The sequence below is a fragment of the Camelus bactrianus genome, chromosome 20 (assembly GCF_048773025.1).
Source record: "Camelus bactrianus isolate YW-2024 breed Bactrian camel chromosome 20, ASM4877302v1, whole genome shotgun sequence".
NCBI lineage: Eukaryota > Metazoa > Chordata > Mammalia > Artiodactyla > Camelidae > Camelus > Camelus bactrianus.
Genome location: NC_133558.1, coordinates 19,682,575 through 19,700,774, shown reverse-complemented (window position 1 = coordinate 19,700,774; position 18,200 = coordinate 19,682,575). Strand labels below are relative to the sequence as shown.

Here is an 18,200-nt window from a genome sequence, read left to right as displayed (position 1 = left end):
TACACACTGAAACCCACCTCAGTATTCTCTACGGGACCTTTTAAACAGGGTGCCTGGCCCCGGTGAATGCTCAAAAGTTGTTAAATTCTGTGTCCATGAGCAGCTGTTTCTGAGGCAGTTAGGGAGAGGTGTCAATTTCTCTTGAGTTATTATCATCACCACATTTGCCTAATGTCTCATAGTTTAAATGTTCTTCTCGTAAGTTTTGATAGTTGATCCAGACCATGGGGGACAAAAAGGAGGTGGCTGCTAACTTCTTGCCTTGGTATTTTGTGGTCCTCTGCTCCAGGCATGTATCAACATTTCTGCACATTGCTGGGTTGCCCCTGTGCCATCTCTGCACCTTTGTTTAGTGTGTGTGAAGTTCATAATGAAGGGGAATATGGCAGAATAGGCCACCCTACAATGTGCACTTTGGCATGTGGATTATTTTGAGCTGAAGGCAGTCAAGACCCAGCAGACTCAGGAAAAGCATTTTACCTCTCCCTTAACTGCCTACATAATTTAAGTAGGGGACCTGGCCCAGAGAGAGATAGCTTTTATCTGAAAGACTTACCTGCTTGGCAGGGCAACCATTTAATTACCCAACACCTGCTCTTCTCAGCCTTCTGTCAATTACCCACCTCCCCTTCAAGCTCCAGGCCCGAGTCTCATTCCTTAGCTCAGGAAGGTATATAAGCATCAATTGCCAGACTGACTTTGAGTCTTAAGTCTTCATGGGCTCCTGCAAGTCTGCAATTAAATGTTTTTTCCTGTTACTCTGTCCTGTATCAATTTAATTATTAGACCAGCCAAAGAAACTAGAAGAAAGAAGGGGAAATTTTTCTGCCTCTACAAGGTGGTGTGTGTGTGCGTGCACTAAAGCAGGCAGGGTTCTCTGTGTGCTAGTGTGTTTGTTTCTCTTAGGCTTCATGGCTATTTCTGTAATGACTTCTCTCTTACACTGTGTGTTTTCTGTGTCCCTACAAATGTCTGAATGTGTGTGTGTGACTGGTTCCTGGACTTAGCTGGTCAGTGTTGCACCAGGGTGGCCAGACTTCCTTCTGTAAGCTGTCCTGCCTCCCAAAGATGGGGCTTGTGGCAGAAACACTTCAAACAGTCTGTGGGCCCCTCTCCAGCTGCCACATGTCCCGACATGTGCCCGCAGCCCGGGATTTCACCCGCCTCCACTCACAACTCACACAACACATACTTGGGCGCCTACCGTTGCGCTGGCCAAGTCTCCACCCCCATCTTTGCTTAATCTTCGGAATTTCCAGCCGGCCAGCCAACCACTCCCAGCCGCGGGTGGAGTTGAGAAGGACCCGCCCAGTTCTCGGGGTGCTTAACTAGCTCTGCAGGGCTACGGGTCCCCACTCATCCGTCTGCTCAGCTCAGCGCACCATGTGTCACTCTCGCAGCTCCCTCCCGACCATGACCGTCCTGCGGGCCCCGACCCCGGTCCCCTCCAGCAGCCCGGGACCCCGGAGGGGCTCCGGTCCTGAGATCTTCACCTTCGACCCTCTCCCAGAGCCCGCGGTGGCACCCGCTGCGCGCCCCAGCGCCTCCCGCGGGCACCGAAAGCGCAGCCGTAGGGTCCTGTACCCACGAGTGGTGAGTGTCGCCGAAGTGGACAGCCCGGGGGAAGAGCGGGGTGAACCACCGGACGCCCGGGCCCTGACCTGTTCCCTTTGTTGTCCCCCCTCTCAGGTCCGGCGCCAGCTGCCAGTCGAGGATCCGAACCCTGCCAAAAGGCTGCTCTTTCTCCTGCTCACCATCATCTTCTGCCAGATCCTGACGGCTGAAGAGAGTGTGTCGACACCCCTGGCCCAGGAGGACACCCCCAGCGCCCCGTCCCCCGCACCCACAGCTGCGCCCCCGGTCGAGCCCCTTAATCTGACCTCGGAGCCCTCAGACTACTCTTTGGACCTCAGCACTTTTCTCCAGCAACACCCGGCCGCCTTCTAATTGGGGCTCTTCGTACTCCCAAAAGAATTCGAAGAACCAAAGAAACACTGCGCGTACCTGGTGCGCGAGAGCGTATCCCAAACTGGGACTCCCGAGGCAACTCACACTCAGAACACTACAGCGGTGACGCCAGCCCGAGCCTGGGAGAGACAGGCACCGACACGCCGGGGCTAGGCCAGATCGTGAAAGAGCGTCGTTAATTTATTTCTCATTGCTCCTAATAATATTTATATGTATTTATGTATGTCCCCCAGGTGATGGAGGGGTGTATGTAATATTTATTTTAACTTATGCAGGGGTGCGAGATGTGCCCCCTGCTGCAAGTGCAGATCTCTGGGTATTTATAGAGTTCTGTGGGATTGGTGGAGGCTGGCCCCAGAACGGAGCGAAGCAGGGAAGAGGGATGAACAGGACCCGGGTCCGGGAGGGCGCCGGGGCTGGAAATCAAGAATGGTGGTGGGTGGTGGGTTTAGCGGGTGACACTCGGTCCTCCAGCATCTCAACTCGCGAGTCTACTGTGCGACGCTTCGGCGGACCGCTGGGAATAAGGTCCTTGGCCTTCGATCTCGGAGTTGCCCCCAAGGGGTGGCTGAGGGATCGGTGGGCTGTTAGGGCGGCTGTGGGGTCGCCCAGTATGTTCTGTGAACACAAATAAACTTGATTAACTGTCAGCAGTTCTGTGAGTCTCTCTTTGCAAGCGACGATTCCCCACTCTTTGCCTTCAGGCGCCAGGGCCAGAATGGAGCAGCCGTGACCAAGTCCGCAGCGTGCGCTCCTCCACTGGCTTGCCAGAGTCACTGAACCCAGCATCTGGTGACCGGATGCTGTGGTTCGTTGCCCAGTTCGTGGTTTTCCCAGTTCTCGCGGGGCAAATCCAAGATGAGTCGGTCTTCCTTGCCCCGGGTTGCGCGACACACGGAGGTCACGTCCCGCGCGACTGGGCGGGGCGTGGGACGGCCTGGGCGGAGCTCCCGGTCTGGGAAGGGCGGTGAAATGGAGCCCCAGCCCCCACCCGCCCCCTAGCCCCTGTGGGCCCGGCGGGCTGCGGACCAGAGCAGGGCCTGCCGGGAAAGGGGCGGGCCGAGCGCGCGGGGCCGAGGGGTGGGTTGGTCCGCCGCGGGGGGCGGGGTTGCGTCTGCCGCAGCAACAGGGTGCGGCCCGGTGGGGGGCGCGGGCGCCAGCGCGGGCCCAGCTTCCAGGAAGGTGGTCCGCGAGCGGCCCCCTGCTCACCTTCCAGGTCCCCCGCGCGTCCCCGGCCCTGCCCAGGACCCCCGGCCGGCCGCCACCCGCGTCCGGGAAGGTAGATGGGGGAGGGGAGATGGCTGCGGAGGAGCAGGGAGGGGGACGCAAGGGTCTGGGGGCCTCTAGGGGCCAGAGAGTTTTTATCAGATAAGGGAGAAACCGTTGTCACTGAAGGCGGGGACGCGGCAAGGGGTAGGGAGGTCTGCGAAATTTCGCCGGGGAAAGCCTTAGCGGATCCATGGGTGCGGAAAGGACAGGGACGCGGTGGCTGCAGACTGGGCGGGACTGACGGGAAAAGGAAAGGGTTCACTTCTGTGGACGCCACGGCGCCCCTTTCCATCCGCAAAGGCTTTCTCTCTCCTCCAGCTCCAACCTGAGCCATGTTTTTCACCTGTGGTCCAAACGAGGCCATGGTGGTCTCTGGTAAGTATTGTTCTCTTCTCAGCCAGTGACCCCCAAGCCCTTGCGAGTGTGGCCTCTGCCCTTCCCCTTCTCCCTACCAGCTCCCTAGCGCCAAGCCTTCCGCCCACCCCACTCCCCCGTGGCTGCAAGCCACCCCCTTGTGATTGTTCCCAGCCACCACCCTTCCAAGGCCAAAACTGTCCCCGACCCGCGTCAGCTCCCACATTTCCTCTTGGGGATTGCTACCCTTCTCCCTTCCCCAATTCTGTCTTCCACATTTCAGCTCTGCCGGGGCGATCGGCCACCGCAGCTCACTGCCCCCTCATCTTGCAGGTTTCTGCCGGAGCCCCCCAGTCATGGTGGCTGGAGGACGTGTCTTTGTCCTGCCCTGCATCCAGCAAATCCAGAGGTAGGTAAGAAGAGAACTTGGAAAGGAGAACCCTCGTTTCCTCTTTCCTCCTTTTCTCACTATCCACCCCTTCTTCTTCCCTTAGGATCTCTCTCAACACACTGACCCTCAATGTCAAGAGTGAAAAGGTTTACACTCGCCATGGGGTCCCCATCTCAGTCACTGGCATTGCCCAGGTGAGGCTTTCAGAGCCTTTCCCCCAAAGTCCACTCCCCCTTTCACCTTCTCTGTCCCCAGACATTAAGAATCTTCTGACCATGGTCTTCCCATCCTCTGCCTGCAGAGAAATTTCTCTGCTGGTCTCAGCTTCTCCAGGGACTTCCAAGGCACTTGACTTCTCCCCACTTCTCTCCCTGCTTTCTGCCTGGCTTCTTGACACCTTCACCACACCCTCCCTCACTCTACAGGTGAAAATCCAGGGCCAGAACAAGGAGATGTTGGCAGCCGCCTGCCAGATGTTTCTGGGAAAGACAGAGGCTGAGATTGCCCACATTGCACTGGAGACGCTGGAGGGCCACCAGAGGGCTATCATGGCCCATATGACTGTGGAGGTGGGCCTGAGAGCAGGGAAAGACCTGGAAGGGATTCCAGAGTGAGAGGGTGGAGGAATACCCAAGGACTGAGCTAGCCTATAGGAGACAGCGGCCAGAGGATCTAGAGCTAACATTCCTCTTTCCCTCCATCCTGTTATCCTAGGAAATCTATAAGGACAGGCAGAAATTCTCAGAACAGGTCTTCAAAGTGGCCTCCTCAGACTTGGTCAACATGGGCATCAGTGTGGTCAGCTACACCCTAAAGGACATTCACGATGATCAGGTAAACCTAGACCGTTCCTCCTCCCCACTTCCCTGCTCTCATCTCTTAAACCTTCCCGAAGACTGTGATATCTTTGTCTCTCCCACAGGACTATTTGCACTCCTTGGGGAAGGCTCGAACAGCTCAAGTCCAAAAAGATGCACGGATTGGGGAAGCAGAGGCCAAGAGAGATGCTGGGATCCGGGTGAGAGAGATAGGGATGACCATGGGCTTATTGGAGTTGGGATGGATTAGGGGCTGGTGAATTGGGGTTGGCCGAGGACACAGATGAGGCCAGGCCTGGGGTAAAGATGGGGAAACTTGGCGGAGAGCTGGTTCTCTCCCTGGGGCCTTCTCCCTTCTCTGACTTCCTACCTGATCTCTGCATGGACAGGAGGCCAAAGCCAAGCAGGAAAAGGTGTCTGCTCAGTACCTGAGTGAAATCGAGATGGCTAAGGCGCAAAGGGACTACGAGCTGAAGAAGGCCGCGTATGACATCGAGGTCAACACCCGCCGAGCACAGGCTGATCTGGCCTATCAGCTACAGGTCAGAGCCCTCATGCTGGCCCAATGGCCAGGCTCGACTTCGCTCCCTACCCGTTCTTCTTAGGCCACCACTCTTTCTCATATTCTAACTCTGATTCCCTTATTTGGGCCTCCATTTGCAACACAGCTCCTCCGTATGAGGAAGATGTTAAAGATCTAAACACATAGCTGAAAAAGCAAAGGAAAGGTCTAGAAAGGGTATGTTCCATAGGGATGATCGTGGCTTGGGGCAGGTTGTGCCCTGTGCAGGGGCACCTGGATGAGAAGGATGCAGCCCTTGCTTCACTCGCCAAGCTGTGCATCGGGCCTGGGTCACTAGATCTTCATCCACCCAGAGGAAGGGGCACCTTTTTCTAATTTGCACAGGCTACTTCATGGGCTCACAGCAGCTCTGGTGGTCGAAGAAGGCTGTGAGGAAGGAAAATGTGGACTTGGGCTTTGAATCCCACAAAGTGAGATGACAGAGCCCGGAGGTACAGCCGATCCTTATCATTTGTGGATCCCATATTTGAGAATTTGCCTCATTGCCAGAATTGATTGGTTACCCCAGAATCAGTACTCGGTACTGATGACCATTTGCAAGAGTGGGGAACAGTTTCAGTTGCCTGCTGTGTGCTTCCCAGTTGAGGTTGAACAAGATGTTCTGCCTTCTTGTTTTGACTCTTATACTATAAACAGTGTCATTTTCACAGTATATTCACTGCCACATTTTTCACACTTTTGTGCTCTTTGTCGGTGATTTCATAGTTTAAAATGACCCCCAAGCCTCATGCCGAAGTGCTGTCTAGTGTTCCTAAGTGCAAGAAGTCTGTGACGTTCGTGCCTGACTGAAAATAGGTGTGTTAGATAAGCTTCCTTCAGGCATGAGTTACAGTGCTGTTGGCTGTGACTTCGTTGTTAATGAGTTAACAGTATATATTACGTACGGTGTCTTTAAGCAGAAACACACATAAAACAAGGGTATATATTGATCTGTTGATGAAAATGTTGTGACCAGAGGCTCACAGGAACCCTACCCTGCATCCTAGGAACAAAAGTATTTGTTAATTCAGTGTTGATGGCTACTTTATAAAACAGAACTGCCGTGAATAACGAGAATCAACTTTGACGTACTTTGAGACGTGTACCGAAGGAGAGCAATATTATGAGATTCATTTTTGCCAAGAGTTGGTACAGGCTGAAAGCATGAAGTGCAGCACATCTGTAGTTGTGATGTGAAATCCCTGGGTGGCTTGACAGGTACCTGAGTGTGGCACAGTGATTTGCTGCTCAAGGTGTGGTCCACTTACCAGCAGCATCAGCATCCCTGGAGAACTTGGTAGAAATACAAAATCTCAGGGTCCAGCTCAACCTACCCAATCAGAATCTGCATTTTAGCATAATCCCTAAGTGATTTGTGTACACATTGGCATTTCAGAAGCATTAACAGAGTGGAAACCACTAGCCTGGGTGGGACTTAACCCACTCAAGGATAAGATCCTTAATCTTCTACACATGGCTTCCATCGTTGGCAAATCAGGGTTGCAGGGTTGGGCTGGTTTGGGTTCTGTTCAGCTTTTATTAGTTCCTCATTCTGTGCCGGGCTTTATGCTGGGTGCCGGGGAAATCAGGATTTATTCAATGGATATCTATTAAGTGCTTACTGTGTGCCAGACATTGTTTTGGAGGTGAGTATATAAGTATGAAAAAGACACAATAAGATTCCTGCCCACATGGAGCTTAGCATTACAATGCAAGAAACAACTAATAATCAAATAACTTTCACAGGCTCTAAGTATGTTGTTTAAGTGCTATGAAGGAAATAAACAGATGATGTGAAATACAGTAGGGGAGATACTCTGTTAGGTCAAGGTGGTCAGAGAAAGCTTCAGTGAGGAAGTGATATATGGGATAAACCCTGAAGATGAGAAAGAGGCAGCAAGGTAAAGAGTTGTGGGCTGAGAACATTCTAGGCCAGTGCTGTTCAAATAGAACTTTCTGTGATAATGGAAATGCTCTATATCTGTGCTGTGATGTCAAGCACTTGTAATGTGGCTCCTGTGACTGGGGAGCTGAATTTTAAATTTATTTAATTTTAAGTAATTTAAATTTAAATAGCTATATGGGGCAAGTGGCTAGCCAGGGGATCAGCATGTGCTAAGACCCTGAGGTAGGAAAGAGCTGGGTATGTCCCAGGAACAGAAAGGAGGGTTCTGATCTGGCATGGCTGCTGTGCTGTGAGTGAGGGGAGGCAGGCGGGCCAGGTCACATAGGATTCAGGTGGCCATGACAGAGACTTAGAAGAAAATTCAAAGCACAATGGAAAGCTATTGGAGGACTTTAAGCAGGGAGGCACTCTGGTCTAATTTATGTTTTTACAAGGATCAGTCCAACAGCCATGTGGAGAATTGATTGTCAGAAGAGAGGAAGCAGGGAGATGAGTTAGAAGGTTTTTCAAAGATGATGGATTGAATAAATGCAGCTAATTGCACTTCCTCTTAAAACCTCATTAGACCACACAGAGTGATTTAAAAAGAAAAAGGTGGAGAGAATAGGAACAGAAGGAACAGAAACCATAGCATCATTTTGGAAGCTGGAAAGCCATGGTAATTGACTAAGCAGGTCTGAGAGAGCCGACCCAAAGCTGCAGGGGAGAAAACTGTGAAATGATCAGAGGCTCAGGACCTGGCAGCACGAGGGGCCTCTGGAGCTGTCATGAAGATGGTTGAAATAAGGAAAAACAGGTGAAAAGTGACTTCTTAGGTAGACCCCCTGTCTGGCTCCCTCACTGCTCCAGTAAACTTCTGGTGGCTTATTATCTAACGAGTAAACCAGAGGATGTGACCCAGGGCCAGCGGGGCACAGGTGAGGGCCTGGATGCTGTACCAGTAACAGGCATGAAGTGACTGCCTGTTGAACGCTGGCCGCTTCCCCTTACCCCTCACCCCACTTGTCTCCCAGAACCTCCATCTTCCAAAGAAGAGATCAGAAAACTGCTGTGGGGAACATGAGCAATCCAAAAGAAAAGACTGGAAGATCCTGAGTCAGAGGTTCCTCAGCAGATGATCTGCCCAGGTCACCCTTGAGTGAGGCTGAAAGCCAGTGAGCCTCACCCACATACCTACAGCTTCTTTCCGGTGTTTCAGACCTTCTTCCCTGTGAGCAGAGAAGCAAGGACTACCTGACATATGAGGGAGTCCTGCGACATGGAAGACTAGACCAAAACCACAAGCAGCAAAGCAGTTTGAAGGATACATACTGTGCAGGGAGAAGAAAGCTTAGAAAAATTAATATCCTCTAGCAGGGAGGATATAACTCAAGTGGTAGAGTGCATGCTTAGCATACACAAGGTCCTAGGTTCAATCCCCAGCACCTCTTCTAAAATAAAACAAGTAAACCTAATTACCCCCCCAAATTAATATCCTCAGTGAGATAAGAGAAGAATTCACATTCAGGATATCAGGATTATAGAACAGAAAACAAACAAAAAAAAAGAGCTTTTAGAAATTAAAAAAAATTTTTTAAGTCACAATGCAAGAGAGATTCTAATAAATTTCCCAGAAAATAGAACAAAACAAATGGAAACATTAGGAAAGAATACTAGAGGCTAGTCCAGGTGAGCCAATAGAACAAAGCAAGCGGAAGGAAATCAACAGTGGAAAAAATTCAAACATGTTTATCTGACTTTTTAGATTGAGATGGTCCACCAAGAGCCCAACACAGTGAATAAAAGAAAATCTACCTTAAGACTCATCATTATGAAATTTCAGAATGCTGAGAATAAAGAAAAAATCTAAAGGTTCCAGAGAGAAAGACTAGATCTCAAGCAAAGGGTTGGGCATCAGAATGACTTGTGATTTCTCAAGAATCAAGAAGACCATGGAGCAATGCCTTCAAAATTCTGGTGGAAAATGATTAACAACGTAGTCATCAGTACTCAACCTATAGTCATTCAGACAGAAAAGTGGAATGAAAATCTTAGAGAAAGAAGATCTCAAAAAATGTATTGCCCACCTAGTCTTTCTGAGGGAGCTGTTGGAGGCTGAGTTTCTCCAAACAGTGGGCCAAAGGAGAGAGAGGCTGAGGGGAGTGCTCCAACACAGGACCATTGTGATCCTGCACAAGGGGTCAAGAGCAAATAGTCCAGTTTGGAACAAGTTTGAAATTTTAGGGTCAAAGACAGTACATGGTGTCATCTCTAGAAGCACCCATCCTCTGGAGTGAACAGATGGGCCCAGTAGAGGCAGGAGCACTATCTCTTGTGTTGATGGGCCCCACAGGGAGGTGCATGGCTGAGTCCGAGCAGTGAGATGAGAAGTGCCCAAACCTCTACTCACTTACATCTTGTCAAGAGTCTTCTGATCCCTCTAGTCTCCAAGAGATAAGAAAATGCAATCTGCCTAAGTGAGAGGAAGCCTCTGTATACATGTTGTAGTTGCTGGAAGAATACGCAAGAAGCTGGTCACGATAGTTGTTTCTGGGGAAGGGAGCCAACCAGGTGGCTTGAGAAGTAGGTGGAACCTTGCTTATCACTGTTTACTTTTTTGTTAGAATTTGGATCACATACAAAAGATAAAAATGAAAAAGACACACACAGCACCTCAAAAAGAAAGTCAGTGGGAGGCTATTCAGGAGTCAATTGACAGTGGCTTGCACTAGGGTACCCGCAGCACAGATGGAGGGAAGTAGATGGATCTGAGAGAGACTGGAGGTAGAGGATGGCCACCAATGCCCTCCAGATGCTCATACTCTAGAGGGAGATGCGGTGGAGAAATAGAGGAAGATGGGAGCTCAAGGAGGGATGCTTCACCTGGCCTGAAGGAGAACAGGGGCTGGATCCCAGCCCTTTGCGGCCCTGAAGCTGAGACCACCTGGGGAACAGCCCTAACTATTGATACTGGAGGGAGGATCAGGTCACCCACCCCCGAACCGTGCCTTGGATCAGTACCAGAATGGACTCCACTGGGCAGGCTGAGCCCACTGGGGACCGACTTCATGTACCTGCTGCTCTATTTTTATATCCCGCCCTGGAGCACTGGCTTCCTGGGTGTTTGCTCTTCAGCTCTGACTCTGAGCCTCCCTCCTACCCAGGTGGCCAAGACGAAGCAGCAGATCGAGGAGCAGCGGGTACAGGTGCAGGTGGTGGAGCGGGCCCAGCAGGTGGCAGTGCAGGAGCAGGAGATCGCCCGCCGGGAGAAGGAGCTGGAGGCCCGGGTGCGGAAGCCAGCGGAAGCCGAGCGCTACAGGCTGGAGCGCCTGGCAGAGGCAGAGAAGTAAACACCCCTCCCGGCCCTTCCGGGCTCCTTCACACCTGGGCGCCCCCAGAAGAGAAGCTGAGGCCTCCTCTACCTGTACCCCTTCTGTGGAGTCTGTCCCAGAGCAAGGGCTCCTCCTCAGCTACTCCTTCCACTTCCTTCTCTGCCCAGGTCCCAGCTGATCATGCAGGCAGAGGCAGAAGCCGAGTCTGTGCGGGTGAGTTAGCCACTGGCTCTTGCCGGTCGGTGGAGGGAGTAGGGGTTGTTGCTCGCCCTGGGATTTCTTGTCCTTAACTCCCACCATCAGTAGCACAAGTATCCTGTGCTCTCCTCAGATGCGGGGGGAGGCCGAGGCCTTTGCCATAGGGGCCCGAGCCCGGGCGGAAGCTGAGCAGATGGCCAAGAAGGCAGAGGCATTCCAGCTGTACCAGGAGGCTGCTCAGCTGGACATGCTGCTGGAGAAGCTGCCCCAGGTCTGGGGGTCATGTGGGCACCAGCAGAGGAGGGACAGGACCAGGGAATCAGGGGTGGGGGAAATGAGGGACTTGGGGAGAACCAGCCTAGGGGGCCATAAATCAGGGCTGGGGATTACAAATCAGTGATCAGAGTGAGGCAGGGTGATCCTTGCTGTAGTGAAGAACAGGGATCTTAAAACCCAGGGTAAGGAGTCTTAGGAATGGCAGGGTCAGACCGCAGGCACTGAGTGTGCGTCTCACCTACCAGGTGGCAGAGGAGATCAGCGGTCCCTTGACCTCGGCCAATAAGATCACACTGGTGTCCAGTGGAAGTGGGGCCATGGGGGCTGCCAAAGTGACTGGGGAAGTGCTGGACATCCTGAGCCACCTGCCAGAGAGCGTGGAGAGACTCACAGGCGTCAGCATCTCCCAGGTGAGGGCCTCTAGGGTGGGGGCCATGGAGCCAAATTGCCAGGTTCCTGTGGCACATGACGCAGTGGGCCCAGCACCCAGGAGGTCTGGGGGCCACTGACATTTATTAATTGCTTTCCATGTGCCAGACACAGTGCTAAGTTTCTACACAAAATGGTTTAAAAAAATTTTTTTTAAATCAGACTACCTTTGGGGTGTGTAGGGCTTTACAAAGTAAAAAAACTGAACTTTCAACATGTTAGGTAGCTTAGCCCATGGCATACAGCTGGTGAAGCTGTGTTTCAGACCCGGGCCCGCTGTTTCTGGGGCCTGTGCTTGTGGTCGCCCCACTAGCAGAAGGAGCTAGTTGTAGCCTGTTGACAATTAATTCCAAGGCCCATCACTGCTGTCCTTGGTGCCTGTTTATTCACCTGTAGATTATGGTAGAGATCAGAGGGCAGGATCTAGAACCAGACTGTTTTGTTGGAATCCTGGCTCCAAAGACTGCTAACTGACCTTGGACAAGTTAATCTTCTCTGCACCTGTTTCTTCACCTTAAAACCGGGTTAATTAAAGTAACTATCCTGTTGAATTGCTAAGGGGATTAAATGAATAAATATTTGCATGTTGTTTAGAACAGTATTTAGCACATGGTAAGTACCATATAAGAGAGTTAAATAAAAAATGCATACATAAATAAAAGCATTGGACCATAGCAGTGACCTTCAAGCTGGATTCCTTGAAGTCTCCCTGAGGCCTGCAGTGGAAAATTGGGAGCTAAGGAGGGTTGTGCAAGCAGGGCTCTGGCCCCTTCACCCACTTGCAGTAAATCAGTCATTGTTATACAATGACTGCTTGGCAAAGGGGTGAGGTAGGGTGCCAGAAAAAAACTACAGTACTCCTGGAAATTTGTCTACCCTGTAGCCCATTCATCCAGATGAGGTCCTGGGAGATTAGGGTACCTGGTCCCTAAGTCATCACTGTCGTCTTTTTGCCAGGTGAACCACAAGCCTTTGCGAACAGCCTGAGCCCTCGACCTTCGTGATGCCCACCCTCGTAGCTCAAGCCTCATTGCCTGAATGGTCCCCACATTGCATGCACTTAAGCTGGCTACCTGAGCTGTCCTTTGACAGCAGGGTTCCAACCCTCATCTCTCCTTGCCAAACAGCCTGTGCCTTGCCTTGGAGGGGAAAGGTTGCTCCCTTTCCCAACCCCACACTGCCAAGACTGCCCGTCCCCCAGGGGTCCCATGCCAGCCTTCTGATGATCCCACCCCTCAATGTATTTAACTTAATTACTGTCTGAGCCTGTTGTCCAGAATTCTTTCCTGACTGAGACTTGAGGGGATGGTCTGCAGGTTTTCAGTTTTACTTGTCAAATAAATGCTGTTAATAAGTACTGATAGTTAATGAAACAGAATTCAGAATAAATGCTAGAATGCATCTTTCCCCCTTGCATTCAATAGGCTTTTTAAAATGGGAGAAAGGCAGTAGTTAACTTGTGTCCTGTTGAGTTGCAGGATTAATTTTTCCCCCAAAGTTGCTTATAGTCAGAAAAGCATGCTGAAGTGGAAGCTATCTGAGAATTACATTGGACCCTAGAATTACTGAAAATATGGCCAAGGGAAATTATTTTTAAATTTCCAATTGTTACATTTGAGGATATCTTTGAGACTGTTACGCTGCGCTCTTTAAAGCATGAGGTACTAGGTGGAACATAACCTTAGTTTAGAATGGGACCATCATATGACATCCCCGCTAGTGATTGCCTTAGGTTGACTGAGAAAACCCACAGCATTACAAAAAACAGCGACATCCACCACCCAAAGGAACCCTCCATGTGCTGTGCATTGAAAGTGGCACAACAGTGGCTTTCAGCTCCATGCTTTCACGATATTCTTCTGGAATACCATTAAAAGACTGCTGGGGTCCAACCCATTTCTGGTTCAGTATACCTGGGCAGGCCTGAGAATATCCGTTTCAAGGGGACACTGATGATGCTAGTCTGGCAACCACTTACTTAACATTCATGTCATTTCCCCTTTTCTATCCCTAGATCCTACATCTGAGCCTATGCCTATCCTAGCTATTAAGCCTGGTACTGGTGGTGGGTACCAGCAATTAAGGTATAAAGATATTTTCATCACTATGGGAAGCACAGTATATAGCATTAACAATTTGAGCCCCATGCCTCCACCAGCAATCTTTCCCTGAATGAGCACACGTCTTGCAACTTTTTTTTTTCAATTCCCATTTATTTTTGGCTCTTGGGGCAGTCATCTTTTCAATATGAAAAAAAGCAGCAAGTTCAACACAAAATAGAAATCTGAAGTGTAGAATAGGACAAAACCAAGGTTGAGGGGGAAAAGGCAATAGCAAAAGAGATGAGATGTTGCCAAGACAGGGTATCCTGTCCCCTCTCCGGGGAATGACAAACATTTAGGCGGCAGCACACCCCTTTCCAGAAACACACAAAAGGGCTGGTATTCATTTTTTATGCAGAAGACGGAGTGGGGAGGGCCTTTCTGGAAGTTGACAGACCAAGGCTAGTCTCTCCTTGACCCCCTTTCTGAGCAGGAATAAAGGAAGGAATCCCAGCACTTAAAGGAAGCAAAGTGGTAGAGAGGGAAGGATCCCCCTTGACAGGGTGGGGCCAGACCCCTGCAAAAGAAACAGCTCAAGGACAGAGCTTGAAGGGAGACTGAAAATGGAGATAATACTGTTAACACCTCCCTGGAAACTGAGAGCACGGAGATACCTGAAAATTAGGACTTCCACAGCTTGGACGGCCCTCTCCAAACCCCCACCCTTTCCTTGTAGGGACTTCTCCCTGCTGTGAGGTTGCTTGGTTTCCTTTCCCCTGGGCTACCACATGGGCCTAGGATGGTAGTCACCCATCCGGGTTTTCAGCACACAGTTCTAAATGGGATCTGATGAGATCCAGCTTCTTGGAGAGTTATCTTGAAAAGAGAGGGGAATGTTAACTGGACAGATGGGAGGAGTGGGCACCAGAAGGAAAAACAGGGTTACCCAGAATGGCAGAAATCTAGGTTTCCCAGAGTGGAAAGAGAGAGGAGACATTCAACAAACAACAAATATTTATTGAGCGCCTATTATGTGCCAGGCACTGTTCTAGAACCCACCCCCCCCAAAAGAAACAAGATAGAGGCAGAAAACGCGAATTCTGAGGGAAAGGGGCGGTTGAGGAAGAAGGCTGAGGGGACTGAGAAGGCTGAGGTGATGGGGCTCGGCCTTAGGCCTCCTCTTCGGCTTCCTCACCGAAATCCTCCTCCTCTTCTGCGGTGGCATCCTGGTACTGCTGGTACTCGGAGACGAGGTCATTCATGTTGCTCTCAGCCTCGGTGAACTCCATCTCGTCCATGCCCTCACCTGTGTACCAGTGGAGGAAGGCCTTCCGGCGGAACATGGCAGTGAACTGCTCCGAGATGCGCTTGAACAGCTCCTGGATGGCTGTGCTGTTTCCGATGAAGGTGACTGCCATCTTGAGGCCACGGGGTGGGATGTCGCAGACGGCTGTCTTGACATTGTTGGGGATCCATTCCACGAAGTAGCTACTATTCTTGTTCTGCACGTTAAGCATCTGCTCATCCACCTCCTTCATGGACATCCGCCCACGGAAGACAGCAGCCACGGTGAGGTACCGGCCATGGCGGGGGTCACAGGCAGCCATCATATTCTTGGCATCGAAGACCTGCTGGGTGAGTTCGGGCACAGTGAGGGCCCGATACTGCTGGCTGCCACGGCTGGTGAGAGGGGCAAAGCCGGGCATGAAGAAGTGGAGACGTGGGAAGGGCACCATGTTGACTGCCAGCTTGCGGAGGTCAGCATTGAGCTGACCAGGGAAGCGAAGGCAGGTGGTGACACCGCTCATAGTGGCTGAGACGAGGTGGTTCAGGTCCCCGTAGGTTGGCGTGGTCAGCTTGAGGGTGCGGAAGCAGATGTCGTAAAGGGCCTCGTTGTCGATGCAGTAGGTCTCGTCGGTGTTCTCCACCAACTGATGGACGGAGAGGGTGGCATTGTAGGGCTCCACCACAGTGTCGGACACCTTGGGTGAGGGTACCACACTGAAGGTGTTCATGATGCGGTCAGGATACTCTTCACGGATCTTGCTGATAAGCAAGGTACCCATCCCAGAGCCTGTGCCCCCGCCCAGCGAGTGGGTCAGCTGGAAGCCCTGCAGGCAGTCACAGCTCTCAGCCTCCTTCCGGACCACATCCAAGACCGAGTCAACCAGCTCGGCCCCCTCTGTGTAGTGGCCCTTGGCCCAGTTGTTGCCTGCACCAGACTGACCTGCAGTGGGGTCAGAAGGCAAACTTGATTAGTAAAGTGTGAAAGATACATGGCCACATTTCTACTTTTGGAGTAATACTGGGAGTGTGTCTTCCTTCTCTCTCCCCTATGATACACCCCCAACACCCCCATTAACTAGCTAAAGCAGTCACTACCTCCACTATCCACTAAACTTATACACATCCCTGCACGCTCTCCAGTACAGTCATTTCCTAACTCTTGCTGTCCCGTTGCACACAAATAAGTTGAATAAGAGTATCTACTACTACCTGTATAACTCACCAAAAACAAAGTTGTCTGGTCTGAAGATCTGACCAAAAGGACCTGAGCGAACAGAGTCCATGGTCCCGGGTTCTAGATCCACCAAGATAGCGCGAGGAACATATTTGCCACCTACACGGAATAAAGTAGAAGAGTAAACACCGGCAGATGTAAAGGCAAGTAACATCGGGGCTGGGAGACAGCCGGGGACTCAAACTTGTGATTCCAGTCGCTGACACCAGGTGGCAGCAGAGCTATTTTTGGGCCTGGGTGGAGAACTGAGAAAGACCTCCAAAGGGAAAGGATGGATTCATTCAAAGGGGAAAAGGGGTTTGGGGGTTTCCCAGGGATGGAACGAGAGCTGGGAGAAGTGGGAAAGATGGGACCCATGCTTCTGGGCTCCTGCCCTCACCTGTGGCTTCATTGTAGTACACAGAGATGCGGTCCAGCTGCAGGTCGCTATCCCCATGATAGGTGCCGGTGGGGTCGATGCCATGTTCATCACTGATCACCTCCCAGAACTGCCAGAGAGCAATGAGTTACAGCAGCTCAGTTCCAGATAATCATACCCCACTACCGCCATTTTAACTCCGGACACGCCCATGGTGGGCCCTCCCTAAGGCCTGGCATTCCTTCTGTCGGCCACACCCTTTTCCCTATATCTCTGCGCCCCCGGGAAAGTCGCAGCTTTCACCGCTTGGGATGAGATGGGAAGACGCGATCGCAGGCACCGAGGTAGGTAGACAGAGGCGGCCGACCTGCTCGGAGAAGCGCACGTCCCGGTCCCGCAGGACCAGAGAAAAGAGCCACTGCCGCAGGCACCCACCCCCGCCCTGCACGTGACCGCGGCGCACGCGCGCGCCGACAAAAGGAGGCGCCGAGCGTGGGCGGGGCCGAAGAGCGAATTCCGCGCGCCAGGGGCGGGGCTCGGCTAGAGCTAGCGCGCCCCCAGCCGGCCGGCTGGGCCGCATTGTCCCAGCGCGCCAGGGGCGCCGGGTCCCGCCCTTCTGCTACAACGTAGCAGCCGCACTTCCTCCCCGCCCCTCCCCCGCTACACTATAACCGCGCGCGCAAAAAAAAAAAAAAAAAAAAACCCTTCCCTTGGCCCCGGAATTTTCTTTGGTAGCTTTCCCCCTCTTGCTTTAAATGAGGACTTTTCCCCTTTGTCCTACCCTTTAGCCCTGAGGGGCCCCTTAAAGAAAGCCCCCTACCCCACCTTTCCCCTCGACTTCTATCTTCGTATCTTCATGCCCTGAAAGGGTCTCTGTAAGGGTAAATGAAAGGGAGTGAAGTTAATCCAGCTCATACTAACCTTCCATACACGGAAAACTGCTGGACCACTCTTTGGAGATCGCGTGTGCGCGGGGATCCCTGATCTTTTGTAAAGGATATCGCGTAGTGCAGCCCCCCCTGGCGCGTCGCGTCTCCCACCTTTGAATCCGACCTCTCTGCAGCTACCCACCAGCCTCGCCCCTTTCCTCTTAGCCCTACGAAGCCCCGCCACGGGGATGCACATGGGAAAAACCTCGCCTCGCTTTGTCTCGGGCCGTTTCCGCATCACCCCCGTTCCCCGGTCCTCGGACCGTTAGGAGAACCCCTTTTAAGTGAAATTTTACAGAAGCTCGGTTTTCCCGCCCCCTAAACCTGAAGGGTGCTTTTAACAGCCTCTGCAAAAGGAGCCTGCCGAGAAAAATAATTCCTCATTTTTCAAAAGCAAATCCTAGCTACAAACGTGTACTATACATATAAAACTTTCTTTTGGGGAGGGGGGAAGCTTGACCAAAGATAGAGGGTGCAAATGTTTTATAACCATTCTTCACAATTTGACTGGATTTTTCTCTTCTCAGAAAGAAATATAGTTAAAAGAGGTTAAAATTCCTTACCTTGGCACCGATCTGGTTGCCACACTGACCAGCCTGGATGTGCACGATTTCCCTCATGGTTAAAATTTATTCTAATCTTTTTGCTCGCCTCAAGGTGTGTACGGGGCAAGAAAATGATAAGTAATTTGTTTTTCTCTGCTGCTGGTCGCAGGCTGGAAGGATGGGACGGCCCCGGAGGCTGCAGCAGCGAGGTCCGAACGCGGCGGCAGGAAGGTTCTGAGAGGGAGAAAGGAGAGGGGAGGGCGCGGAGGAAAGGCGGGCAGGGCGGGGCGCGCGTGCGCCGGGGCCAGGAGGCGGGAGAACGC

General features: G+C 51.7%; 3 protein-coding genes across 6 annotated transcripts; 2 read left to right on the top strand and 1 right to left on the bottom strand.

The window, feature by feature from the left end:
* Positions 1–1,341: 1,341 nt before the first annotated feature.
* IER3 (immediate early response 3) lies at positions 1,342–2,618 on the top strand. Its single transcript, XM_010961574.3, has 2 exons — positions 1,342–1,593; positions 1,690–2,618. Exons 1-2 carry the CDS (start codon positions 1,384–1,386, stop codon positions 1,945–1,947), a joined length of 468 nt encoding a protein of 155 aa, XP_010959876.2. The 5' UTR covers positions 1,342–1,383; the 3' UTR covers positions 1,948–2,618.
* A 424-nt stretch (positions 2,619–3,042) lies between these two features.
* FLOT1 (flotillin 1) lies at positions 3,043–15,752 on the top strand. 3 transcript variants are annotated; one of them, XM_074348330.1, is made up of 13 exons: positions 3,048–3,247; positions 3,538–3,612; positions 3,925–4,000; positions 4,086–4,176; positions 4,408–4,551; positions 4,697–4,816; positions 4,905–5,000; positions 5,190–5,342; positions 10,412–10,593; positions 10,747–10,792; positions 10,911–11,048; positions 11,299–11,463; positions 12,440–15,752. In XM_074348330.1, the coding sequence occupies exons 2-13, from the start codon at positions 3,570–3,572 to the stop codon at positions 12,467–12,469; spliced, it is 1,284 nt and encodes a 427-aa protein (XP_074204431.1). In that variant the 5' UTR covers positions 3,048–3,247; positions 3,538–3,569; the 3' UTR covers positions 12,470–15,752. The 3 variants fall into 3 exon arrangements, with proteins under 3 accessions (XP_074204432.1, XP_074204431.1, XP_074204430.1); XM_074348329.1 differs by having other exon boundaries at positions 3,049–3,247; positions 3,556–3,612; XM_074348331.1 differs by lacking the exon at positions 10,911–11,048 and having other exon boundaries at positions 3,043–3,247; positions 3,556–3,612.
* On the bottom strand, positions 14,521–18,128 carry TUBB (tubulin beta class I). 2 transcript variants are annotated; one of them, XM_010961572.3, is made up of 4 exons: positions 17,896–18,128; positions 16,425–16,533; positions 16,034–16,144; positions 14,521–15,751 (listed from the first exon to the last, which is right to left on the bottom strand). In XM_010961572.3, exons 1-4 carry the CDS (start codon positions 17,950–17,952, stop codon positions 14,694–14,696), a joined length of 1,335 nt encoding a protein of 444 aa, XP_010959874.1. In that variant the 5' UTR covers positions 17,953–18,128; the 3' UTR covers positions 14,521–14,693. The 2 variants fall into 2 exon arrangements, with proteins under 2 accessions (XP_010959874.1, XP_045377586.1); XM_045521630.2 differs by lacking the exon at positions 17,896–18,128 and adding an exon at positions 16,771–16,791.
* Positions 18,129–18,200: the final 72 nt, after the last annotated feature.